Below are 27,452 nucleotides of genomic sequence, written 5' to 3'. Positions count from 1 at the left end.
GAAGTTCTTGCTGAGCTTGTGCAAGGCCCCGGGTTTAATCTCCAGGACAAAAGAAAAAAAAACCTTAATAAGGAAACAACCCAATAAAAAAAAAAAGGAAAAACCTTCAACAGATGTCACCCACACAGACCTAGGGATGATGAATATGAATAAACATGGACGTGTGCTCGACATCACCAGCCATCAAGGAAGGGAAGATCACCGTGAGACATGTTTATCAGAAAGCCGCCAAAAAGTTCCCGTGAGGTGCTGGTGAGGATGCAGAGTGCCTGAGACTCTCACACCCTGTGGCAATGCAAAATGGCTAACACTCTTGGATAGGCTCCTGGCACACTTATTCACAATCACCAACAACTGGAATCAACCACAAGTCCAGAGTGGCTCCAGGGGAGCATCTACACAAGGGACACCTTCAGCAAAGCAGTGAGCTTCTGCAACACGCAGCAGCACAGGAGTCTCAACACATGGCTACTGCACAAGTCCAGTGCTTTGACATCTGGACCACCCAGAGCCAGGACAGAACAAAATCAGTGGCCGGGAGGACCACAGCAGGGTTCTGAATGTGAAGAGAGAAGGGCAGGGACCAGAGAGACCGGCAGGAGTGAGTTGAGGGCCGGGGGCTGAGCCATGGCAGCAGGGCTCTGGCCCCTCCGGGGAGGCACTGTGGCACTGGATCAGTCAGCAGTCTGGGACAGCCTGCCCATGTAGTCAGTGTGGCCTCACACACAGTCACCTTCCGGGGCAGCAGGGACACAGCTATCATGACAACTAAATGAGCAGGTAGACACAAGGGGCCTGGGGAGAGTGCTGGCTCCAGGAAGTGACTGCGAGTGCTGTGGTGGTGGCAGGGTGGGTGACAGGAGATTGGCGTCCTGGGAGGGTGGCCGCTCTGGCCTGTCAGCCCCAGGGGGAGACGACCCTCACTTTCCCACTGCCAGCACTAACCCACCATGCCACAGGTGCACACACACCATCGAACCCTCAGCTGATCTAAAACCACACACCATCTTGTTGAGGATTTCAGGGAATCCACAGATTTAATATGAAGGACGATTCCAATCACTCTTGGCTGCTGCATCAGGGTTACTTGGGTAAATATTTTTTTCTACTTATCAAATGCCTCCCTTGCCCATGGATTGGATCCCAGCTTCTGGATAATCTGAATGAATAAATGCCAATCAATTTAAAACTTCAGTCTCAGCTCTGGGGTGGCTTTCCAGAGACACCAGCTTGGCAGACATGACACTGACCGGTGGAAAACGTGGCCGTCCTGAAGGTCCAGCAGCAGTCACTCAGCTCAACGTAACGGTGAATCCTGGAGTCTTCTCTTAGGTCCCACACCACCACTGAGCCATGTGCTGTCCCAGCAAACAGCAGAAATGCCTTCAGAGGGCTAAAGCAGCAACACGTGACCTGAAAGGAAAACACCGGGGGCTGACGCCTGGGCAGCAGGGGACTGGCCCACGGCAGTCGGGTCTGCTCGTCCCACACTGGCGCCTGCTCACTTGACCCAGAGGGACGTCCCAGGTGGCTGTGTCTGAGAAGCTGAAGGACCTAGTGAACATAGACCTCTGCACATAGATAAAATGCTTGGTTTCCTCAAATGGACAGTAGGGACAAAGTCCCCCTGTAGGACTTTTGGGACCACATGATAGCCACATGAGAGGTGCTCGACTGTCACTTCTTCTCAATGCAATTCACTGGGCTTCAAAACAGACCATTCCACCCTTAGTCACCTCAACTACACCCTCTGTTGCAAAAAGTTTTAACATTCAATTCCCTAAAACTGGTACCTGTGAAAGTTACTCCTCCCTATGGCTTTGGGAGAAATCAAGGAACACAAAAGTAGGACATTTTCCTAATTAAAGGGATATGAATGTGAAGGGGCAGCTCTTCCCCTGGCTGTCAGTAACCAGGAGCATAAACACATGAAGGAGGGCGTGCCCAAATAAGTGACAGGGGTGCAAAGCTACTTCAAGAAGCCTCAGGAAAAGAGGAAACCTCTAACATGCCCCACAGCGCCAGCCAAGGAGGAAGTCCTAGGGTCCAGTGTCGTGCCCAGGTCGGCCAATGTTTCCAGTAAGCCCACAACTACACTCACTTCCAAGTTCTCGACTGGCCAAGAGCCTGCTCTCTGACTCCTAGGACTCTCAATCTGAGTGGGTCCTGTGAACTAAGAATTTCTGGAGTTGAAGCAAACACACCCCTGTGTCTTGCCGGCCCACAGCAGGGCTGAGGGGAGCTGTGCAAGACGGGAGTGACAGTCGGCTCTCCTCTTCTCAGCACCCCCAGCAAACACGCCTCTCCTCCTGCATATACCTTAGACTCACAAATCAGGACCTTCTGGGGCCCTGAAGGCTGCCAGATGTCCCATACACAGAGGATGTATCTGCAGTCCAGCAGCTGGGCAGAGGCCTTTGCAGGTAGATCATGCACAGAGACCACGGTCTGCCTTTGTACTCGAGAGGCATGCAAGCAGGATACTTTTCGATCTGGGGAAAAGATAAGAAAAGTATGTTTGCATCTTAGCAATTTGCTGGAATCCATGTTAAATGAACACCCAGAACCCTCAAATAAATTTCAACCTAATGAAGAAACAAACTGAACACACACTGGTAATGGCCACAGCCAAGGTGAGCACGTGACCTTCCTGGCTGGCCAGGCAGCCAGGGCATCACACCTCTTCTCAGCCACAAGCTTGCACTCAGAATCAGCAGCTCAGGGCAGGAGGCGCAGGACTGAGCCACGCTGATCCCTTGTGAGGACATTACCCTTAGGAACCTCAGTTCTCTTAAAACAGCCTGCCAGGAACATGGCAGACTTGTCTCTTCCAGTGAGGTAGAGCTGAGCTCTGCTCCAGATGCTGCTGGATAATAGTAAATGGAACCAATTCCAGGCTTCGGTGTTGGTGGAGTTTGCTGTGCCCCCAAATCAGCAGAAGATGCTGACAGAGGGGAGAGAGCAGGATGTCAGGTAAGAGCTGCTCAGTCACAGACAAACAGCACTGCAGGCAGGGAGGGGGCAGCACAGAGGACGGTGCCAGACCACCAAGGCATACATACCCCACACCCATGGATGCCACAGCCCACGACATCCACACCTGGGCCACCCTGTCACAGGCATGCGGGCACAGCCCTCCTGGGCCCTCCACAGAAAATTCCAGGTCCTTCTCCAGAAAAAGTGCCTCAATGGCTTGGTTTCTTGACCATTCAACACGTGTGGAACCTGCTGCCAGCTTTCATATTTTTTTGCATGTTGTGCTGGGATTCCATCCATGAGCTCTATGGGTTTATGGGCGATTTTCCACAGTGGTTCTCAGAAACACGAGCACCATTCTATTGCAGAGTTCTGCTGCTCAGTGCCAGCAGGAGGTCTGCACTCTGCCACTCCAGTGACCTCACCTGGCTCTGCGGGCCAGGCCTCCGTTCCCTACAGCCTGCTTCCCCATCTGGCTTCACCCAGGGAGGCCTTCTCTCCAGAAGCTGTCTGTGGCCTTCTCCATGGAAGGCCTCCCTCTCTAACACATCACAAGCCCTTGGTCAGCAGTCTGCAGTCCATCTCAACACCAAACCTAAGTCCCAGGAGGGCAGCATTTCTGCCCCCCTCACTGCGGAATCCACCCCGTCATCGTGCCTAGGACACTGTGCCCACCGAGCCCTCACCCAGGGACATGTGCTTTAGGAGTGATGATAGCAGAGAGCAGATTCCACGGAGGCTCAAATATCACTGCATCTCACCTCAGACTGGGAGAGAATGAGCCAGATCCTAAGTTCACAAAGGTGAAGCGACCCACTCACTCTGTCAGATGCCTCTTCCCCATCTCATTTTCCTTCTTCTATCTCAATATCCATTTTACTAAAACACAAAACTTAGCAAACCAGAAAACCTCTGCTGACACTGGTGGTCATGAGGGATGCCAGACACAGGTGTGAGCCGGGTGTCCTCTCTGCGTCAGCTCCAGGCAGCAGCACAGCCGCGGTCTGCTTCTCTGTGTGTGCTGCTGTGCTGTTATGCTACAGGTACACAGATTTACCATTTTTCTAACAGGATCTTTTTTGTTTAAGATAAACAAAATGGGGAACGCAACAACCATTTGACCCAGCTACCCCTCTCCTCGGTTTATACCCAAAGGACTTAAGAACAGCATATACTATAGGAACACAGCGACATCAATGATTGCAGCAGCACAATTCACAATAGCTAAAGTGTGGAGCCAACCTAGATGCCCTTCAGTGGATGAATGAATAAAGAAAAATGTGGCATATATACACAATGGAATTTTACGTAGCAGTAAAAGAACACAAAATCATGGCATTTGCAGGAAAATGGATGGACTTGGAGAATATGTTAAGTGAAGTTAGCCAATCCCCCAAAACCAAATGCTGAATGTTTTCTCTGATGTAAGGAGGCTGACTCATAGTGAGGGTGGGGCAGGGAGCATGGGAACAATAGAGGAGCTCTAGATATGGTAAAGGAGAGGGAGGGGGATGAGAGGGGGCATGGAGGTAAGAAAGAAGGGAGAATGCAATGGACATCATTACCCTAAGTACATGTATAAAGACACGAATGGTGTGACTCTACTTTGTGTACAACCAGAGACATGAAAAATTATGCTCTATTTATGTAATATGAATTGAATTGCCTTCTGTTGTCATATATAACAATTAGAATAAATAAAATAAAAAGAAATAAACAAAATGCTCTCAAGGAATAGTAAGATTTATTTAAATTAACGTAATTTTCGCAAACATTAAAGGACAGAGGAATGTACACAACTAAACCTACAAATAGCAGGGGGAAAAGAAGACATTTCTAGAACAAGTAGCACCAAATGCTCAGCCTCACACGTGCCTGAGAGCATGCTCACAGCCTGATCTCTTAAGGAGAAGCGACTTTGAGGCACTTTCCCCACAAACCTGGGCCACAATTGCCAAGAGCTACCTCCCTAGACACTTTTTTTCAAAGGTAAAATGTTAATAGCTAAAGAAATTTAAATACGGTCTTTGCATTTCAGTTCATTTAAAATAATTTAATTACATGCCAACATGACTTTTTTTTTTTAATATTTATTTTTCAGTTCTCAGCGGACACAACATCTTTGTTTGTATGTGGTGCTGAGGATCGAACCTGGGCCGCCCGCATGCCAGATGAGCACCTGAGTCACATCCCCAGCGCCCCAACAGGACTTCTTTGCTAGTCTGTGATTCATTTGTTTATCATTTACTTTCTATAGCCATGACTTACCTTAAACATGTAAATGAGTATCTCTGGGTCACAATGGGTGTCTCACACCTGTGTCTAAGTCAACAATGCAACACCCTCAAGCTATTCTAACTGTTTCATTAGAGAAATCAAAAGAAAATGAGTAAGTGAAGGAATAGATTCTGGAATTAAAACAAATACAGACAATCTCAGTTTTAATTCATTTAAATAATCTCATTATTTAAGTTACTAAAAGCTATCTTTGATCAGCAAAAAAAATTGAGAATCATAAATTTAACATACATATTTTGGAAAAAAACCCTAAATATTCACTTTTCAGTGTGGCATAAACAGTCTGTCTCTATATACAATAAATTCTATTGCATTAAAATAGAAGTAAAACTAAAGATCATTCCATAAATATAAATGTTTACTGGTTGGACTAGAAATAAACTCACTGAAGACCCCTTACTTTCAAGAAATGGCAGGCCAGTGTCCACCTGAGAAGAGCTATCACTAATGCTCAGGGTGTGATCTGCAGCCCTGAGGCTCCAGACGGGCTCACCAGCCAAACGGTCCTCTTCAAGCAAAACAGCAACCACCTAGCAAAGATGGGGGAGTGGTCATTATGGTAAGAAGCTTACAATATAAAAGTTTTTCAAAATATTACTTTTCATCTTAACCATTTCTGTAAATAAATGCTTGGCTCCATGATGACACACACAAAAAAATTTTAGGGCTCAGGTTGTGGCTCAGTGGTACAGAACTTGCCTAGCATGTGTGAGGCACTGGGTTAGATTCTAAGCACAACAAATAAATAAATGAATAAATAAAGTAAAGGTCCATTAACAATTTTTAAAAAAATCTTAATGTACAGACAGGCGTGGTGGTGCATGCCTGCAATGCCAGGAGCTTGGAAGACTGAGGCAGGAGGATGATGAGTTCAAAGCCAGCCTCAGCAACTATAAGGTGCTAAGCAACTCAGTGAGATCCTGTCTCTGAATAAAATAGAAAATAAGGCTGGGGAGGTGGCTCAGCGGTCAAGTGCTCCTGAGTTCAACCCCTGGTACCAAAAACTTAAATAAATAAAATTAAATCAAAATTTTAAAATGTACAGCTTTTTCTTCATAATAGCACAAATAAGAAAAAAATCTCAAAACATACATAGGCCAAGGAACAGCTATACTTTTTTTCATATATGTTTTTTCACTAAATATACTGTTGAAAATTATGGAAGAAGAAAAACTCCTCAAAATCTTAAATACCCTCAACAACAAACACTGAAGAACCAACAGAACCACCTCTCTCTTTTCCAAAGGGTTGATGAATCAGCACAAAATAATGGCGATTGACAAGAAAGGGCACCCATAAAGGTCTGATAGAGATCAGATGACCAAGACGAAAACCTTGCCATGACATGCAAAAAAAACCTTCAGTAAGAACTAGAGGAACAAGAAATAATGGAAAGAGGTATTCCATATATATATGTATGATATTTCAAAATACAATCTACTACCATGTAGGGGAAGGCAGGCAGGGTTAGGAACCCAGGGGAATGGAGAGGGGAAGGGGGCTGCATGAGGACCCAGGGGAATGGAGAGGGAAAGGGGATCCATGAGGACCCAGGGGAATGGAGAGGGGAAGGGGGCTGCATGAGGACCCAGGGGAATGNCAGGGGAATGGAGAGGGGAAGGGGGCTGGGTGAGAACTCTTCTTCATAAGCCTCGGAGTAAGCGGAAGGTTCAGTGAATACTGAGGGGAATGGAGAAGGAAAGACCTGCAAGGTTTTCTCTTTAGAAATGAGAGAACTGTTTTAGCTGCAGGTGATCTAGTGTTACAGGAGCCACGTGGGATCAGGAATGATCCATGGTGACTCTCCACCCTCTTCCTCTCACTCTGTATGCATTCCATTTCTCGCCCTCCCACTGTTGACAAGGGCTACGTCTTAATCCCAAGACATTTACACTGACCAAGGATTAGATTGTAACAAAAAAATTCTGTCAAACTTCATCAGTTTTAATCCCTCCTCCCAAATAGCAGTGACACTGTGATGTAGTGACTACCATGTGTTTGGTCATCATTTGAGTCACGGATGTGATGTAATCAAAATAGCAATGTCATGTTCTTTAGCTCTGCTCTGATTTAAATTCCGATCACACATAATAAATTTATGAAACAACTGAGAAAATCTGAAGATTGACTTCTTATTTTAGTTTTTAGAAATTATTTCTAATAACTTTTAAGAAAATCCTTTTCTTCAGTGAGTTATATAGAAAGGTTTATGGAGGGATATTTATGATGATTGTGATTGTTATTCATCAGGTTGGTGGGGCTTAAGGAGATGAGAAGGATATGTCAAACCAGATAATGTCCCTGAGGTGACCTTAGTGATGTGCAGAGCTTTACAATATTATTCCCTTCCTTGGTACATATTTTAAACCTATGGAAAGTAAGTTTTAAAATATTATGAGTTTTATTATCTTCAAATAGCCTAGATTTATGCATGCTTTGCCAACTTAATATTTGGGTTCTTAGTCTATAGTTATTCTAAAATATAAGAAACTACTATTAAAATACAGAATCCAAATACACAGATAGTACTGCTAGTGGTATATAATACCTTTAGGGCATCATTTTGCATGTTGGTTTAATAAATGTAACACTAATATTTTGTTAGAAAACAATACCTGAAAATGAATACCTGATTCTGATGTATCTAATCCATTAAAGCTCCAAGGTTTCAGTAGCTTCTTTGTTTCTAATGCAACTTTATGCACTCGCACATAGAATAGAAAATACTATAGAGTGTACCTGACATGCTGCCCGGAGAAAGCTGGATAACCTTGGAGTGTCAATCTTGGGTACAACTGTAGTGTCACAGAATTCCCGTTCTTTACTACCTAACAGATGAAGCAAATCAATACAATTGACTATAACGTGGTCATACCTACAAATCTTTTGAGTCAAGATGTTACAGGTGAATTAGTAAGAATCCTGAAGAAAAGTCAGAAAACTTTGCATTATATCCTGCAGATACTTTAGTGATTTTTTTTTCTAGAAATAACTGTATATTGTTTGTGGGAAGTCTATAAATTCAACCTTACATAAATATCTCAAGAAAAGTCATGAAAAAGAATTAATTTACTATCTAAGTGTGTGAACATCCCTAATTCAAAATCTAGGGGCTGGGGATGTGGCTCAAGCGGTAGCGCGCTCGCCTGGCATGCGTGCGGCCCGGGTTCGATCCTCAGCACCACATACAAACAAAGATGTTGTGTCCGCCGAAAACTAAAAAATAAACACTAAAAATTTCTCTCTCTCTCTCTCACTCACTCTTTCTTTAAAAAAAAAAAAAAAAATCTAAAACCTGAAACACTTATGGTCTCAAGCGTTTAAGACAAAGGAAACTTACCTGCATTGTTTTCTTAATGGGGTTTACCTGAGGAAAGGGAGCAGTATGATTCCCTGCCATATGAGAAAATTCCTCAAGAAAAACAAACAAGCGATAATGTATGTCACATGTAAACCGCTGCACAGCACCTAGCACAAGCCCTGTATTCCAGGGACCTCTGGTCTATCTTGAGGGACATATCTGCAGACACCACCTAAAGAGTGACATTCTAAGGGCAGGGAGCGACACGCCCAGGTGGAGTGGGTGCTGCCCAGTGCAGTCCTGAGCAGTGGTCGGGACTGCACCTCCCCAGGTCCAGACAGGCTCAGGTTTGAACCTTCTCAGTCAGCAGCTCCAATGCTGATTCCATGTCTTTTAAAGAATACTGTGTATTTCCATAGTCTAACACCAAGAACCATACAAAAGAGAAACACATAATAAGAAGGAACAAAAAAGGAAATAAGTTTCAAAACAAAAAAGAAAGAAAATAAGTAAAAATAAAACAAAAAGATTGTTAAGACATTCAACAGTTAATAACAAAGTTTTACCTCCATATACAATGGCACCTTCTCCTGGATGCTGGGTCCACACATCCCTGGTCTCTATATCTTCAGTCTGAGTGTCTCTTTCAACATTATCTTCATTATACTGAATGTACACCTTAGAGACAAAGGTATGTTGGAATTAATGTTTGGTCTCAATTTCAGAACAAATTGTCATTTGATGAAAATAACAATTATGATTTTTAAAAGATGATAATAAGTCTTGTGTTTGTGTCAAAAATGAGTATATCATGGCATAAACAACAATCATGCAAAGGCTGCACTGGCCTTGCATGTGGCCTTGGTTAAGGCCTTGCACTTGGCCCTTAGTTAAGACATCTTATACTAACCTGCTTGGTATTTTTTTTCCCGAAGTTTCTGATATACATGTCGTATTCATTTACTGGTGGTAGATCCAAGAGAGAGAAAGTGAATGAGAAATCTAAGTCGATAAGCCGAAGTAGTTTTGTACTTCGTGTCCTTTAAAACAAATTGGAGATAAGACAAAGTTAAACTGAGAACACACATCGGGGGGCAGGGAGGATGAAAGGGGTCTATGGCTAGCTGCAGCCAACTGGCAAGGGCCTGACTTCCGTCCTGCCAGGCCGAGGCTGAGGCAGTCAGTGGTGTCAGAATGACCCGGTAAAGGTGCATGAATCTAGGTGTGTGGCCTCCTGAAGCTGCTGGGCTCTTGGTCCCTCTGGTCCCCTGCTAAGCCATGCAGCTTGCTGCACCTGCCACCAGCTGCCTTCATATCCTCCCTGTGGGCAGCACCTACAGTGGCTTTGTTCTCCTGACTGGATCAAGTTGCATGTGACCTCCCAGGACCTGTACCCAGACCCAGCCATGCACCAGCCTACAGCTGCCCAGGCACAGCAACTGCCCTGCTGACCACCAAGCTCGCATCCTCTCACTTTACAAAATTAAATTTCATCTCATATTTATGTGCGTCCAGACAACACACTGTATAGTTTTGATCATATGAGTTAGAAAAGCTGTGTTGAACCCATATGCAACTTGAATCAGGTTTTTTTAAAAAGCTTAGCCACACAGCAGGGGCTTCAGTGGGGCTCAGAATATAAGGGCAACAAAACTGTGGTGAAGCTGCTATTTTATTAATCATTTATGTGTTCACTCAGCAAATAGCTATTGAATGTTACTAAGGCCGTGCACTGAGCAAGTGACGTAAATTTTAGACCTGCGTTTTTAAAAAAATTATTATTTTTTCATTATTCTCAGTCCCATTTAGGTTTAACACAATAGACTTGACTTCAGAATATAAATTTCGAAATTTTACAAATTCATAAATTTACATTAATTACAAGGTTGGACTTCAATACCTGGCAGCTCTGGGTTCAAAACTCAGCTCTACAATTCAAGAGCTGTTAACCTTGAGCCTCATTTCTTCTCTGTAAAATGGGCCCTAAGGATTTGGGGTGACACCTGAGGAGCACAGCACCTAGTGGTTCCTTATAAAAATAAACTGTAGCTGGGCGCAGCGGTATATGTCTGTGATCCCAGCGGCCTGGGAGGCTGAGGCAGGAGAACTGCAAGTTCAAAGCCAGCCTCAGGCTGGGCGTGGTAGCACACACCTGTAATCCCAACAGCTGGGAAGGCCGAGGCAGGAGGACCAGGCGTTTAAAGCCAACCTCGGCAACTTAGCAAGGCACTTAGCAAATCAGTGAGATCCTGTCGCTAAAGAAAATATATATATAAAAAAGGGCTGGGGACATGGCTCAGTGGTTAAATGCCCGTGGATTCAAAAAAATAAAAATAAAAACAAGTTGTAACACCTATTTCCTGAGAGTAGCACTCTCGCATCTGGAAGTGGAGGTCAAGAACATGCACTCTCAGGCTTCCTTCAGGCGAGCGAGGCTCGCCAAGTTGCAGGGCCACACAAACCAGGCTCATCTGCTTAGCGGGGTTCTGACCTGAGGCTCACAAATGTGCGATTGGGATTCTGCGTCAGCCAGAGTAGACCATGAACTCCAGGGCCCTTCTAACAGTCAGCCACAAGCTGAGGCTGAGGGTCCAGTAGAGACCACAGAGGTGTGGATCAGACCACCCCCACACCCAAACAGGCACACCGAAAATAAACTGGAAGCTCTGCTTGCAAAGTCCCCCAAGCCCCTCAGCACCCCCACCGTCTCCCCGCCCACCTACTTCTGCTTAAGGGCCTGAATCCGGCTCTTCTGACGGTGCGAGGCTGTAGCAAAGTCCACAAAAATCCCACAAACAGGGGCTCTGGACGGGGAAGTATTCACATCTACACAAGAAAAAAGAAAAAGTTATTTGTGTGACAGTGAAATATTTCCTTCAAGCAAAAGAAAAAATTAAGAGTAAAACAATCAGAAGCACACGTAACGATCTATTCGATAAGCTCTTTGCTGGATGCTGATATCACACTGATAATGCCTTCCATAGGTGGGCATCTAGAGGCCTATTCCTTCCTATTGTACCAAGAACTTTCAGACAAGGCAAAATTTACTGGTCACCTATTGTATATACTAATCACATTAAGAGTTTTACAAATATTTAAGAGCATATATAGGAGGATACAGTCCTCTATCCCAACCCCACCCATCCACTCTGAAATAATAATAAATGAAGATTACAAAGTAGTCTCCCTTAATCGTGCCTTTACATTCTGAGGTTTTAGTTACCCACAGTCAACCATGGTATGAAAACATTAAACAGAAAATTCCAAAAATAAGTAAATCATACATTTCAAAATACATGTTATTCTCACTGTGGCAGGATGAAATCTCACACTGTCTTGCCTGGCACGAAGCATCCCTCTGCACAGTATCCACACTGTATGCACTGCCCACCCGCTCATCACTGAATGGCTGTCTGTTATCAGATGGACTATCTTGGTGTCACAGTGCTTGTCTTCAAGTGACCTTTATTTTACTTACTATGATCCAAAAGCACAAGAGTAGTGGTTCTGGCAAAAGAGAAGCTTTAAGTGCTCCCTTTAAGTGAAAAGGAGACTCTTCTCCACTTTAGGAAAGCAAGTCTCATGCCAAGTTGTTAGATCTGTGTGAAGAGCAAATCTGTCCATAAAAACGTGAAGAAGGAAATAGGAGTACTGCTTCTTTTGCTGTCACACCTCAACCTGCAGAAGTCACAGCCACAGTGCATCCCAGGGGCCTAGTTAAGATGGAAAAGGTTTAAAATACTTGTGGGTGGAAGACAGGAACATGTTCCAAGGACAGCAGCAAGCTGCAGCAGAAGCCTGAAGCCCGTGAGGCCTTCAGCAAGGGGTCCCCTGCAACAAGGGGCACCAACTCACTCGCTGCACCTGAGGGATGATTCAGGGACAGGTTTGGACTGAAAGCATGGAAACTGCGGGCGAGACTGCCTGCCAAGGAAGACGCTGCTGCCCTTTTACTCGGACAGGAAGGGTTGGAATTTAAAGCCTTATCAATGACAGGCAGTGCACCTGGTCATCCTGAATCTGTTTGCTGTGAAAATGACAAGGTCAAGGCTCTATTTCACCTCAGACACCACCTGCTCCAGTCCCTTGACCAGGACGTCACCCGTCCCGGTGCCTGCTGTGGGACCACCTCTGACTGGCAAGTGATGCAGACCCTACTCTGGACGTGGGGCAGAGCTGGAAGACTCCGCTGGAAGAGCTTAGGGAGTGAAGTGGAGGATGTTTTAAAAGGCTTCCTGGGAACGGCTGCGAAGTCAGGAGGATTGTTCATGCAGCAAGACAAGGAGATGGAGAAGCATTTGCCACCGTGCAGTGACGTGGAAGGACAGAGGAAGAGGAGGAAGAAACGGAGCAGAACCAGCAGCATGGACGTCACCCAAACTCACTAAAGTGCTTTACACGGCAGGACACTCAAGGACGAGAGTGTGAACTATGTCCTCCCACGCAACGCAGCACTCAAGTGGTCACCAACCCCCACAGCTATGGCTCAGTGAGTTAAAAGGAAAGAGGCCACCACTTCCCACTACAGCGCTCTCCAAAGGGTTCAGCAAAAAGAACTGTCAACCGTGGAGCTCCCCAGCCATCGGCATCATCAGGGCTCAAGGATCTGCCGTCACCCAAAGCAGACGAGGCTCCTGACACCAATGTGGCCCAGGGCTGTGTCAAGGAACGTCACTCACTTCAGCTAATCATGAGATTAGGGTGAGTACAGGACAGTATTTTGAGAGACATGTCCACTTAACTTCTATCACGGGGTATGGTAACGGTTGTTCTGTTACTGTTCATGCTGCTAACCGCTTACTGTGCCTAATGTGCAAACCAAACTTCATCACCGGTCTGTATGTATAGGGGGAAAGCACTACATATGGGGTGACTTCAGGCACCCATGGGGGTCTCAAAAGGCATCCCCCTCAAATGAGGGGGACTCTTGCTCTCTACTAAAGGAAATGGGAAATAAATTAAAAACAAGTGCAAATCAAAGAAGAATGTGGGTATGAGCCTACAAGACTTTCAAAAGTTTCCAAAGATTGATCAGACTGACCAATGACTGGCTGAGCGAAAAGGTCCGCAGCAGGACCAGCTCCAGCCACCACCTTCCTGATGGGAGCTGCCTCTTCCCTCAAGGGTTCCCGTGGTCTCCTGTGTGCAGCCATCCCACGCTCGTGTTCACATGTTCAGGCAAACGTATCTTCATCAGTCTTTTATTCCCCTTGGATATGTGTTGGCATTCATCGAGAACAGAATGAACGTCTTGCTGTCTTAGTTTCCAAAACTCTCAGTGTCCTTTACCACACATTCTCTCATTTTCCTTGCTGCCTGTGAGACAGAGGGTGTGGCTCAGAGGATGCCACACCTCGGGCTCAGAAGACCACAGAGCCAGTCCTAGCACTGTCACAACAAGCTTCCTGACGACAAGTGCCACACTGCATCTCTGTTCTCTCCCTGCCACAACGCCCGCCGCATAGGACGGCCGTGAGGGCAGTGGGTTTGGGGAAGGTGGTGTGCCAAGGGCAAAGCCCATGCACGCCTGAGAGAGGCCACCAGTCCTGAAAATGAGGAAAGTGGCAGACAAGTGTACATCACAGAATGAAGACACCCCAATGCAGAGACCGAGGAGCTGGGTTACCTCCTGCCGATGTGTGAGCTCCCAAGCACCACAATGAACCCGAGTGCACAGCAAAAAGTCACCTGAGGTTCACAGCCACACTAGCCGCAGGGTGCAGCAGGGTATCCACACAAGACCAGGCCACTTTGACAGCTGGGTATACCATGACAGAGAGCCAGCACCAGGCCCCACGGCACTGACACTCCGCGGCGCTGGTGGGGCGCTCGTGCTCTCCAGCATGTGCCCGTGTGGGCCGCCTGACCTTAAAGAAGGCCTCACTACAGATACCCTTCAGGAAACCGAGGCACAGAGAGGTTAGGTGACACCCAGAGTCATGTGACTGCAAGTGGCAGCCAGGATCTGCAGCTGCAGGATGAGTGCTGAGCTCTGTGGGGAGCCAGTGAGGTGCGCCTGCCATCCCAGCTCCTACGAGGCAGAGGTGGGAGGGTGTCACATTCTAGGCCAGCCTGGGCGACACAGTGAGACCCTCTCCTGTTCTCATAACTTGCCACATCCAAAGGCCACGAGCCCAGGGTAAACAGTCCTGATTTCATAAAGGAAACCCCTGGTCAGAAGCCAGCTTCCCACTGCCTCCCCTGAGCCGCACCTGGCCTTCGTGGCGCTCTGATGCTGGCCTCCTGTGACAGCCCTGATTTCCCCTGCAGGAACAGAGGAGGACGTCCCCAGGAAGGGGAGAGCACTGCAGGCAGACCAGCAGGAGGCCGGAGGGCAGGCCACACTGCTGCTGGACAGCTGACCCACCACAGCCAGCCCTGCCTAGCACCAGCACCATGGGGCCTACAGCCTCTCACAGAAAGACCCTCGCCACATGAGGTTCATGCCTGAGCGGCCCCAAGCACCAAGAGCCAGGGCACAACCGTGCTGGGACTGCAGTGCCGGGTGTCTGCCCACCGCTGGAAGGAGGGCCTGAAGGTTGGCCAGCGGCTGAGAGCGGCCCCGCAGTGCCACCGTTCACACACCTGCGCGGGGGTCCCCGGGGCCCTCCGCCAGCCCCTGCTTCCGCAGCAGCTCTGAGGACAGCTCCCCGAGCCTCTCGTTTTCTGCGTAGATGGCTTTCTGAATTTCTTGTATCTCCCTTTTTTGGGCTAAAGGAAGTTCTTCCGGTTTTTCTGTTGACTCAGGCTCGTTGCTGCTATCATCATCTCCATCACAAACCTCAAAGTCATCTTCATAGTCCTACAAACACGGACAACGGTTTGGGACCCTTAAGACAACAGAGTTAAGTAACACTCACACAGAACAAAGCGTGACAGTCTAAGACAGGCAGAGTCCTCATCACAGCTAAGAAAGACTTCATAGTTCACTAATGCTGACATCATTAGATCATCAATCTGTCCGTACTACTGCACTTGTCCCGAAGACGAACTGCTCAGCAGTGGGCCACACCCCTGCCACCTGGACGTTCCCCCCACACACCCAGGTCCCCGGAGCGAGGTCCTTAACATGCCTTAACAAGCTGTGGTAGTTTTCAATTTGCGAGTCCTACAGCTTCTTGGGTGAGTTTATTCCCAAGTGTTTCATTCTTTCTGATGCTGTTGCAAATGTAATCGCTTTTATGATTTTTTTTTTTTTTAATATTCATTGTCAATGTAAGGGAAGATAACTGGCCCTTGTGTGTTTAGGAATTTGTCCCGAGAATGGGAAAGTGAGTGTACAGGGACAGTCACATACAAACGTCTGGTCACAGTGCACTGAAGGGTGGACTGACTTTAAAGCCCTTCAGTCCCATCATTTTGTCAAGCACTGGAGAAGCGTTGACAAGCTTTTTATGGGGAACAGCTCGACCCAAGTCAGACTTTATCAGACACGGACATCTAAGAGTAGTAAGAAGACAGAAAGGATGTGAAATTATTACACAGAAGGTGATTTTTCAGAACAAATCATAAGCTGAGAGAAATTTTAACTTTTATACTTACTTCAAAATCATCTTCAAAACCAACTGTATATTCATCAGCCTCAGCATTTGCTAAATCCATGTCTTCCCTTTCAATTTCCTAGACATGAAAAAATTAAACATGAAACAAAAACATTCAATCACAAACGTGAACATTGCGAACAGGTGGAAAATACACGCTTCCTGAGATGCCTTTGATGTTGCCAACTTAGATATGTACGTATTTATAAGACTAGCAGCACCTGACTCTGAATGCTTATAATGCATATACCTATAACAATAACATACTGTACATTTCACAAAGCTAGAGAAAAGAATTTTTAAAGTTTTCACCAAAAGAAAATGATAAATGTTTGAGACAGGTAGGTTTAACCTGATCTAAAAAGTATGCACTGTACACACATGATGAATACTATCTATACCCCACTAACATGAACAATTTTTATGTTTTATACACCATTTAAAAACAAATTCAAAAAAAGATCTACCCAAAGAGAAATTTCAAGAGGAAGAAAGAAAGATATGCACTTGTTCATTTATAGGTATGACCCAAAAAAGAAAATGGCTAGTGTAAGTGTAACTTAGGAAACACAGCATTTCCCGGACACGTCTAATTCTAATGAGGAAAAATGGATTATGCAAACACCCTCAGTGTGCAGCTATCTGTGTCCAAATGCATCCCTACTAAGCGGTGCTAATCGCACCTGCACTGTGAGGAACAGACAGAGGAGTAGGCCTAACCCTGCCTGACTATGAGACCCAGCATCTCTCTCGGGCTGGCCCTACTTCTCACCTGCGACAGGGCACGCACTGTCCTCAAGCGTCCCCTCTAGATTGCATGGAGTTCAGGGGCACCCTGCTAGGAAAGCTGACCACACCACATCCATGTTCACGTCAGAGCAGCCCCACCGCCTAACAGCTGAGGCTCTCGACATCTCACGCCTACAGCAGCAGGTCAGAGGAGCCACAAGTGCAACCGGAGGTGGCAGGGAGCCTGAGGGAGCCCTCCGGGGCCTGGAGGTAGGACTAGAAACCACAGGGCTCTATGGGGACCCTGGGGAGCGAGAGATGTTCCCTTGCCATCAACCAACGTGCAGACAACAGAGAAAGCAAACTTACAGGAGCGAGGGAGGCCCCAAGCTGGTGGCCGGGACTGCGAGTGCAGGGACGGGCAGAACTCTCAGAGGACAGGCAGGTGCAGCCTGGAGCTCACAGAGCTGGCCAAGGGCTCCCTCATGCCACCTACCCATCCAAGTGTGGCCTGTCACCATGCCACCCAGCAAGATGCCACGCAGCAATCGCCAGGAGATCGCTAGTTATCCACAGAGAGACCCTCCATTTATGCCCCTAAGACTAAGAGACTGATGAGGAATTTCTTGGAACCAGATGCTGTCTGTTTGTTTGTTTTAAGTATCGATAAATTGATAAGCTTCTAGCCAAGATAATGAGGGGAAAAGAGAGGACCAAAATCAAACAAAAGAAAGGATATAACTACAGCTCCCATGGGCATCAAAAGGATGACCAAGAGCCAGGCACCACGGTATACAACTGTGATTCCAGCAACTTGGGAAGTTGAGGCAGGATGATCACAAGTTTAGGGCCAGTCTGGGCAATATAGTAAGATGCTGTCTCAAAAAAAAAAAAAAAAATGTTTTTAAACAGCCGAGGACGTAGCTCAGTGGAAGAGTACTTAGTGCCTAGCGTATGTGAAGCCTGGAGTTCAATCCTCTGTACCACCAAAAAAAATTTTAAAATAACTAAAGGATGACCAACCAACTCTATGAACAATTTAGGCCACAGCACGATAACGTAGGTAAACGGACTGATCTCTTGAAGGACACAGGCCGCCAAACTCACACCAGAAGAAAGAGATGACCTGAATAAGCCCAGGTCCATGAAGGAAACTGACTCAGCAGCCAGAGGCCTCCTGGAACACAGAGCACCAGGCCCAGCTAGGGCTAGAGGCCACAGGATCTCTGGCCTGCGTCAACAAAGACATGCTATGACCCCCCCAACCTCTTCCAGAGGACCGGCCATGCTCATTCACGGAGGCCACCCTACAGTAACACCAAACCAGACACACGTTAGCACCAACACCAACCCCAGTATGACAGAGCCAAAATCCTCAACAGAACCGTGCCAAGTGTAACCAGATCACGTATAAAGACTCCCACTCCACGACTGGCCAGGACTTGTCTGGATCAACATTCAAAGATCAATACATTCCATTCCATCAACAGATTAAAAGGGAAAAAAATGTATGATGTCCCAACAGATGCAGAAAAAGCACCCGACAAGCCCCAGCACCATTCCTGACAGAATTCTCAGCAAACTAGGGCTGGACTGGGTGAAGAACATCTGCAGCTGACGTCACTCACCATGGTGAGGAACCCTGGTCCCCTCAGAGTCAGGAACAAGACACGCTTCTCCTGACCCCGACTCCACAGCACAAGCACAGGAAGAAGGGACACCACTGAGAAGAAGCCAGCTTCGTTCTCGGTGACAGCGCCAGTCTGGTCAGGCTGCAGCAGGGCAGCCTGTGCCACCAGGAGTGGGAGGCCGAGGCGAGGGGACGACCAACGTGAGCTGCCTGGGCAGTTTAGTCAGACCTTGTCCCAAACGCAAAGGCATTTTAAGGGTTTGGGGATGTAGCTCTCCGGTAGAGAGCCCCTGGGTTTAATCCCCAGTACAAAAAAAAAAAAAAAAAAAAAGGTGACGACGACGACGACTCAATATTGTCAAGATGTCAGTTCTTCCAACTTCACATACAGAATCAGTGAGATTCAAAATCCCAGCAAGGTGGTGGGAAAATTGGTGCAACTATTATGGAAGTGCTATGGAGACACCTCAGAAAACTTGGAACGGAACCACCATTTGACTCAGTTATCCCACTCCTTGGCATATACCCAAAGGAATTAAAATCAGCAGCCACATTAATGTTCATAGCAGCTCAATGTACAATATCTAAACTATGCAACCACGTAGTGTCCTTCAACAGATGAGTGGATTAAAAAAATGTGATACACACACACACACACACACAACGGAATATTACTCAGCCACAAAGAAGAATGAAATGATGGCATTTGCTGGTAAATGGATGGAGCTGGAAAATATCATTCCAAGTGAAACAAGCCAATCCCCAAAAGCCAAAGGCCGAATGTTTTCTCGGATATGCAGATGCTGATTCACAGAGGGCAGAGCACTAGGGAAGACTAGTTACCTTAGATTAGGTCGTGGGGAGTTGGGGAGAGGAGGGGTTCGAGGACCGGAGGATAACAGATGGAGTCAGACATCATTACTCTATGTACATACATAACTGCACGACTTGGTGGACTCTACATCGCATATACCCAGAAGAATGAGAAGCCATAGATATTCTGTAGATACAGGCAAACTGACTCTACATATACAAAGATCATTACCGCCATAGAGCGGTCGGGGACATTTTGAAGACAGATCCTTATTTCCAACCCGACTGCCTAGTGTTCTGTGGTTAACATCTCAATATGGGACTTTACATTTTTAAAAGCTGGGGAACAGGCCAAAGGAGAGGTGGCCAGCAGGAGGGCACTGTCCCCCCATGCTCTGGGCCTTGCAGGACATCAGGACATGGAGCAGACAGGTAAATGGAAGACAGAGATCTGGGTCGCAGTCCCACAGTCCCGTGGTTCCCAATAGACAGTCGAACCGCCTCTGCAAACTGGGTGACGGTGGCAATTATGGGTGGAGAGAGGAGTAGCCACTTCATCAAGATGGACGTTCTCTTCAGCCGGACACAAAAGGTGGGGAGCGTGTGTGCCACAGCAGGGCCTTCCTAAGGACACGTTGTCGTGCGTTTGACCCCTATTTCTTTTTTAAATTTTTTTAAAAATATTTTTTAGTTGTAGATGGGCATAATATCTGTATTTTTATGTGGTGTAAGGCAAGTGCTCTACCACTGAGGTCCAGCCCCAGCCCTCTGACCCCTATTTCACTGCACCAAGACTGAGCCCCAGTGTACACCACAGACTCGAGTGACCGTGACCTGTCAGCACAGGCTCATTGGTGCGACAGAGGTACCCTTCTAGTAGGGGATGCCACAGTGACGGAGGCTATGCTTGCATGGGGGCAGGAATACAAGGGAACTCTCTGTACCTTCCTTTCAATTTTTCTGTAAACTTCAAGTTGCTCTAAAAACATTAGATCTCACAACAGACAGACACGGTCCTCTGGGCACACCACACTCACACTACACCTGTCACCTCCGCCTGCACCTGCTGACTGACAGGAGTGTGGGACCAGAGCTGGGGCACCACCCTCTCCTCTGGGCCCAAGCCCACTGTGTCCAAGGGCCCGAGGGAGAGGTGGGGTCTGGGTCAGACCCCTCGCTTCCTGCAGAGCCTCAACCACGCTGGGGACAAGACAATGACGCGTGTGCCACCATCCAGGTGTCCCTGGGCCCAGCCTCCTTCCACCTCACCTCCCAGAGCTCTAGGCAGGGCCTGGAGCCCCCTGCATCCACCCTTCCCCTGTACGAGGCACCAGCATCCTGTCGAGAGCTATCTGTGGGCTGCGTGGACTTCACTGGGACTGCAGCCTTGGAATCAGAACGTCTGGTGTTTGGGGACTTCCCGTGGCATCCCACAGGGTGAGATCACCCAAATACCTGTGAATCTCTACTCAGCTCTGCCTGGTCCCACAGACTACCGGAGATGGGTGACCTGCTGTAGTCGCACTGCCTCTCAGAGACGGGGGTGACCTGCTAAGATGCCAATCAACCTGGTGACTGCAAGACATCAGGAAGCCAGACTCCAGCCCTGAAAGGCACCCCTGCCTTTGAGGTACCCCCTTAAATAGACCATGGGAGCCATTTCTTAATGTCCAGCTCCAGCTCCTGTGTGGAGTGGGTCTATCAGGCGCTCTGCTTCACAGTTATAAGTCTGACTCTGTGTCTTTTGTTCTTCACTAATTGTTTCTGACTGACCTTCTCTGGTGGCTTACACCCTCCTGGGCAGCAAGAAGGACCCTCTAGTGAGGCACTGGCTATCTCCCCACACATCCCCCTCTGCCCGGCTTCACCTCTATTTCTGAGAATTATCAGCCCCTCGTCGGAGCCTCACCACGCACGGTGCCTGGACCACGCAAGGGCGATGCTCTGCTGAGGTCCGCCGCCCTCCGCTCTCCGGCAGTCTCCTGCAGCACAGTGCTCCGAAGGCTCGCACTCCCTCCTCCTGCAGGGGGCCGTGCAGGCCTCCCTGCTCCCAAGATGAGCGAGGCTCTGGTGCCCGAGTGTGGACACAACCCAGCCACCGTCTCTCATTGCACAAGCAAGATGGCCTCACCAGGACCGCGGATGCCAGCAGGGGAAAGTGCACATTTCCCGTTAAATGTCATGCATCCCTGCTCTGCTGTCCAGAGGAACGGTGAGACCCGACAAAGGGCACGGTGAGCAACCATGCTTCAGGATGGGACTGCCTGACCCCTCACCTCGGGCCTTCCCTTCCTTGCGGCCGGCCCACCACGCCTGACAGGCACAAGTAAGCGCCACGCTCAGGTCTGGCAGAACGGGCCTGAGACAAAAGCTCACGTGAGACGTCGCAAGAAGGTTCACAGGAGAAACCACTGGGTTGTGAGAGCCTTAACCCCATCACTGGTGGGATTTCCTGGGTGGTGACTGAAGCGGGGACTGGGAGGAGTGGCTTGGCGGTCTACAGTGAATCTGCACAGTGGAGACTCTCCCTCTGCCACACTCTCCACCAGGTTGGCCTGCCTCACCTCGAGTTCTGAGGAACAGAGCCGGCTGTCCACGGACTGACACCTCTGAAACGTGAGCCCCAGATAAACTCTTCCTCCTTTACAGCTGGGCTGCTCGGTCCTTTAGTCACAGCAGCCAAACAGCTGCTCCCACAGCCTCTCCTGGGAACGGTTCCCCTCACACTCGTGGGCTGTTGCTTCTTGCATTCTGGGGGAACCACACGTGGACAGCAGCTGACTGTGCGCACACCCCGGTGGTGCTGAGGGTCTTACCTTCCCCCGCGAATCCCTCTCCCTTCCACTGCTCCTCGCTGCACTCTCCAAATGCCTGGAAAGAAAGCGCAACCCATCAAACAGGCTGTGAGAGGAGGGCACCCAGACCCTGAAGCCGCTGCGTCCCAGAGAAGGCCCCAGTCACCACCGGGAAGAGCTGTGGGCGGGCACCATGCACGCTCCCATCCTCTCACATTTCACTATGTCAGCAGCAGCTCCAGCTAGAAAACACCTCAGCAGATGCAGAATCTCCGCATTTTAACAAACTTGTGGATGCAAATTTATATCCTTTACAAATCTTGAAACTTTCTATAATTTTCAGTCAGTCCTGAAAATTATTTTATGTGTAATATAACAATATTTATATTTCCACATTAAATGTTTATAATAAAAGATTTTACTTTTGGGGGGGGGGAGGGGGGATGGGGATTGAACCCAGGGGTACTTACCCACTGAGTCAGATCACCAGCCCTTTCCTTTTTATGTTTATTTTGAGACAAGGTGTTGCTAAGTTGCTTTGGGCCTCACTAACTTACTGAGGCTGGCTTTGAACTTGCAGTCCTCCTGCCTCAGCCTCCCAGGCTGCTGGGATTACAGGCAAGCACCACCACACCTGGCCTAACTTTTAATGATATTTTATAATGTTAGCCAGGGCCTAAAATGAATCAGATTTTAAACTGATTCTTAGTTTTTACCATGCAGATTCACACCAACTCAACACCAGACTTGAGCAGCTGGGTGTGGTGGTGCATGCCAGTAATCCCAGAGACTTGGGAGGCTGAGGCAGGAGGACTGCAAAGTTTCATGCCAGGATGGGCAACTTAGCAAGACTTGCCTCAAAACAAAAAATACAAAAAGACGGAGGGGGGCTGGAGCAGTGGCTCAGTGGTAGAGCGTTTGCCTGGCATATGTGAGGCCCTAAGTTCGATCCCCAGCACCACATATAAATAAAAGATCCATTGACAACTAAATTTTTTTAAAAAAAAAAAAGGACTGAGGGTACAGTTCAGTGGTAAAGCACTCCTCAGTTCCATCCCCAACACTAAAAAAACAGAAAAAAGAATAAAGAAAAAAATTTATATGAGTAAATACTTAAAAAATCAAAATATGACTATAGCGAGTTATGTCCAGGTTCCCTTAGTATGCCTAAAATATGATTTGGAGGGGTTAAATCTAGAGAAAGTAAAGTTTAACTATAATTTTTTCCAATTTACCAGGTGTAATTAAATCTAATAAGAAAAACTCATTTTAAAGCATTCCATGAGAACTGCTTCTCACTTGACAGTCAATATACATCTCCTTACTGGTGGCCAGTCCCATCTCTTCTCAGACTTGTTCCTCGGCTTCTGGGTTCACCATTCTGTCAAGAGAGGAAGAGTGCACACCCATTAAGAGCCACGTCACCGTGCGTGGCGTGTGACCACCCCCATAACACCAGCACACACTCAAACCCTCCTTGGAACTTATTTCAAAATGACTATTTACTAGCTATTTTGAGTAAATTAGAAAACTAATGCAGGCAAATTTTAAGACAGTGTATTGGACAAGGTGATTATACGTCAGCTCAGTAAGTGAAAGTGAGAAGGCCATCCATTTCACATAAGTAACATAGTATGTACCAATTAATCTGACAAGTTCCTCAGACTACTTAAAACTGTGAATTCTGAGGCAAACAGACTATGCCTATTCCACAGATCCACTACCCACAGAATGAAACTGTGAAGGGAAGGGGTGTGGCCCAGTGGTAGAGCATCTGCCTAGCCTGCACAAGGTCCTCAGTTCAATCCCCAGCACAGCACACACGAAAATTTAAGCAACCTTCTCTCGAATTAAATGAATATTTTGAAATAAAACTGAAACTCTAAGATTATAAATCAATATACACAGTGGATATTTGGAAAGAGCCTCGTCTGAAGCGCAACATGCAGGAGGAGGCAGCTGGGGGAAGGGCGCCCCTGGAGTGAAGGAAGGCAAGAGCCCTGGGAATGGTCCTTGGGAAGCACAGGCAACCCGTACAAACGCTTCAAAAGAGTCAACAATACCAGGCTTGCTTGGACCTCTAAGAAAACTCTCAGAGAATAGGCACAGAGTGCTTGCTTCAGCAGCACTTACGCTTAAACTGGAAAGCAACCAAAGACTGTAGTGAGATTTCAACTTGCTCATCACAGAATAATTCATAATAGCAAGTATGTTCATGATCTTAGGATTCAGTGTTAGGCTCCTTGTTGAACAGATGAGCTTCTGACCACATACGGAACATCAGACGGTTTGGGTTTGGGTTTTTATTTTGCAGTACTGATGACTCAACCCAGGCGTGCTCTACATCTCCAGTACTTTACATTTTTTTTTTTTTTTTTTAATTTTGAGAAAGAGTTTCATTAAGTTGCCTAGGTTGAACTTGAAGTTGGGATCCTACTGCCTCAGGCTCCCCGGTACCTGGGACCACAGGCTGTTCCCTTCTTGGTTTTGTTGTGTTTGCAATGCTGGGGATTGGACCCAGGGTCTCCTGTGTGCCAGACAAGTGCTCCAACACTGAGCTACACTGCAGCCCCTTTAGATGATCACTAACTACCCCCATTGTGGGAGGCCAAACTAGCACGTGACTGCGTTCCTCTCCTCTTCTCATTGCTGTGGCTTCCTGGGTCACTCTGTGATCTGGTTGCCTAGGTAACCAGATGATAGCCCCAATCTTTAGGGTTGAGCCACTGTGTCTCTGTGCATGGGTGTGCCTTCCCCTATCCCCAAGGATCCAATTACCTCACCTGTCCTTGTGACCCTGCCCCGCTTCACCTTCATTGGATGGAAATTTCTAAGAATTTAGAGTCCCCTAATAAAAGTCCACTCAGAACGTGCTCGGCTTTCTCTCTCGCCAGCCTCTCGTGTGATTCCTCACTCTCCCATTTGGGGAGCTTGAGGCCGAGGGCAGAGGAGCCCACCTGGAGCTTGATTTAAAGGTAAACTGGGTGTCTGTGTTTTATTCTGATGCCTTGGGAATTTTCCTCAGGTGACTTTAGTTAGCTGTCTGCACGGGTCGTAGACGGCACCCCACATTAGACAATAAATGGGAAGAGGAAGTGGGGGAAAGGGATCACTTTTCCACTGTTGTGGGATTGTAAATTAGTACGGCCACATGGAAATCAGTGTGGAGGTTCTTCAAAAGACCAGGCATGGGAGCACCATCTGACCCACCTCGACCCATTCCCTGGTGTTTAGCCTAAAGAATTAAAGTCATACTCCAGTGACACATGCATACCAATGTTTATGGCAGCACAATTCACAAAAGCCAAACCACGGAACCAGCCGAGGTGTCCATCAACAGATGGATAAGGAAAATGTGGAGTATACACACAGTGGAGTTTGACTCAGCCATAAGAAAACTAAATCATGTCATCTGCAGGAAAACGGATGGGAACATCACATTAAGCAAAATAAGCCAAACTTAGAAGGTCGCGGGTCATATGTCTTCTCTCATATGTGGAAGCTAGAGAGGAAAAAGGAAAAGAAGAGGAATCTCATGAATAATCAAAGGGAGATCTGCAGGCCAGGGGGTGGCAGGAGGAGAGGGAAGAGGGAATTCTGGGAAGGATACTGGCCAATTATATTTTTATATTGTGTGGAGAAATAAACAAACACATAATGACAAATCCCACCACTAGGGACAACTATAACGCGCCAATAAAAAATATGAAAAAACCTATATTCCTGTATTAAGTATTTCCCACAACAAAGAGAAAGGAGCCGCGTGACTGCAGCCCATCCATGCTCAGGAACAGGCGGTTAGGGGCTCACACACCAAACAGGGTAATTCGTATTTTTTTATGCTTTTCTGTATTTAAAAATATTTCTAAAATTAATAATAATATAGGGGCTGAGGCTGTGGCTCAGAGGTAGAGCCTTCACCTAGCATGTACGAGGGCCTGGGTTCGATCCTCAGCAACACATAAAATAAAGATATTGTGTCTAGTTACAACTAAAAAATAAATATTAAAAAAATTTAATGATAATATAATTACACATTTAACAGAACAGTCTGTCATAGTCTACGGAACAGAGGCAGGGAAAAGAATGCGATGTGTAGAGCTCAATAGGAACACGGCGAGACCTGCAACTGGGCAGACAGCAGGAGGAAGAGGAGGAAACTGACCAACTGGATTAGAACAATTAAGCCTGGGGGTGGACAGACAGGAGCAGTGCTAGAGGGTCCTGACCTGGACTATTGCCAGCCAGTACTGCACCTGGGGCCAGGTGAGAGGTCCCAAGGCCAGTGATGGCAGGTGCTTCAACCTCCACTACCTCCACTTCTATGACACCCAGAGGAGGACCACACTGCTGACCCTGGTGGCCTCACAGGCAGAGCTGGACAGGGCTCAGCAATTCACTGTCCAACTCCTGTGGCCTTGCCACCTGGTCCCTCAGGACTAGGGCTCTGTAGTTCTGGACTAGAAACAGAAACTTACAACGGATGGTCAAAGCCGCTACTACCAAGAGCAGAAAGGAGCATGATCTGACCTTCAAAAGAATAAAAGCACAGCAGATAGGGTCCCAGAAGAGGCTAATGACTTTAGGACTTTAGGAAAACACTTGTCACATTCATCAGCTTAACCACACCGCATCTCTAATTGATAACTGTATAATGTTTATGATAAAAGACACATGATTTAATTAAAATAATGGACAAAAAATTATACAGGGCGAGGTGTGGTGGGGCACGCCTGTAATCCCTACTAGTTGGGAGTCCTTGCAGGAGAATCACAAGTTCAAGGCCAGTTTGGGCAAATTAGAGAACCCTGTCTCAAAATAAACATTTCAGAAAAAAAGGGATGGCATGTATGAAGCTCCGTGATACCGCACATGCCTTGGGTTCAGTTCCCAGCACTGAAAAACACCGCCATCGAGGGGAAGAGAGCAGTGACCAAGGAGAACACACTCTTGGGAACAGTTCTGATTTATATCTGTTATCCAGGTATAGTTACTCAGAATGCCCCTAGGACACGAAATACTACTCTAACAGAAACAAGGTTGAAAAGCATCTTCTGAGTACCTGCAAGTCTGCACAAAGAAAAACACTGATTATAAATGCTCAGTACCACCCCTGATGTCAGACTGCACATGTGCTCATCCCACAGGTTCTCTAATTAGAGAAGAGAAGCACTGGGTGCAACCCTCACCACCACATTACGGTTCACAGCTGTAATCTCAGTGCCTAGAACAAGGCCGGTCACACAGCAGCAACTCTACTACAGTCTAAAAAAGGAAGTTTGTCAGTCATCGGAAACATCTGGATCTAGTTTTTTTTTTGTCGTTTTTTAGGGATTTTTTTTTTTTTTTTTTTTTTTTTTTTTTTTTTT

The 27,452-nt window shown here is 47.1% G+C and overlaps 1 protein-coding gene across 7 annotated transcripts in view; it reads right to left on the bottom strand.

Annotated features, from left to right (window-relative positions):
* The window catches only part of Dync2i1 (dynein 2 intermediate chain 1), a 58,284-nt gene that overhangs the window by 16,333 nt on the left and 14,499 nt on the right, over positions 1-27,452 (bottom strand). For all 7 annotated transcript variants that reach the window (XM_015502363.2, XM_048785471.1, XM_048785472.1 and 4 more), the window contains 11 exons: positions 23,409-23,464; positions 22,105-22,159; positions 16,118-16,195; positions 15,161-15,377; positions 11,299-11,401; positions 9,486-9,615; positions 9,142-9,253; positions 8,014-8,102; positions 5,675-5,804; positions 2,320-2,492; positions 1,251-1,413 (listed from right to left, as the gene is read on the bottom strand). In XM_015502363.2, the coding sequence (XP_015357849.1) occupies positions 1,251-1,413; positions 2,320-2,492; positions 5,675-5,804; positions 8,014-8,102; positions 9,142-9,253; positions 9,486-9,615; positions 11,299-11,401; positions 15,161-15,377; positions 16,118-16,195; positions 22,105-22,159; positions 23,409-23,464 (1,306 nt within the window). The remainder of the gene's footprint in view (positions 1-1,250; positions 1,414-2,319; positions 2,493-5,674; positions 5,805-8,013; positions 8,103-9,141; positions 9,254-9,485; positions 9,616-11,298; positions 11,402-15,160; positions 15,378-16,117; positions 16,196-22,104; positions 22,160-23,408; positions 23,465-27,452) is intronic.

This window comes from Marmota marmota, unplaced genomic scaffold (genome assembly GCF_001458135.2).
Source record: "Marmota marmota marmota unplaced genomic scaffold, marMar, whole genome shotgun sequence".
Taxonomy (NCBI): Eukaryota; Metazoa; Chordata; class Mammalia; order Rodentia; family Sciuridae; genus Marmota; species Marmota marmota.
This window is presented reverse-complemented; position numbering and strand designations above follow the sequence as displayed.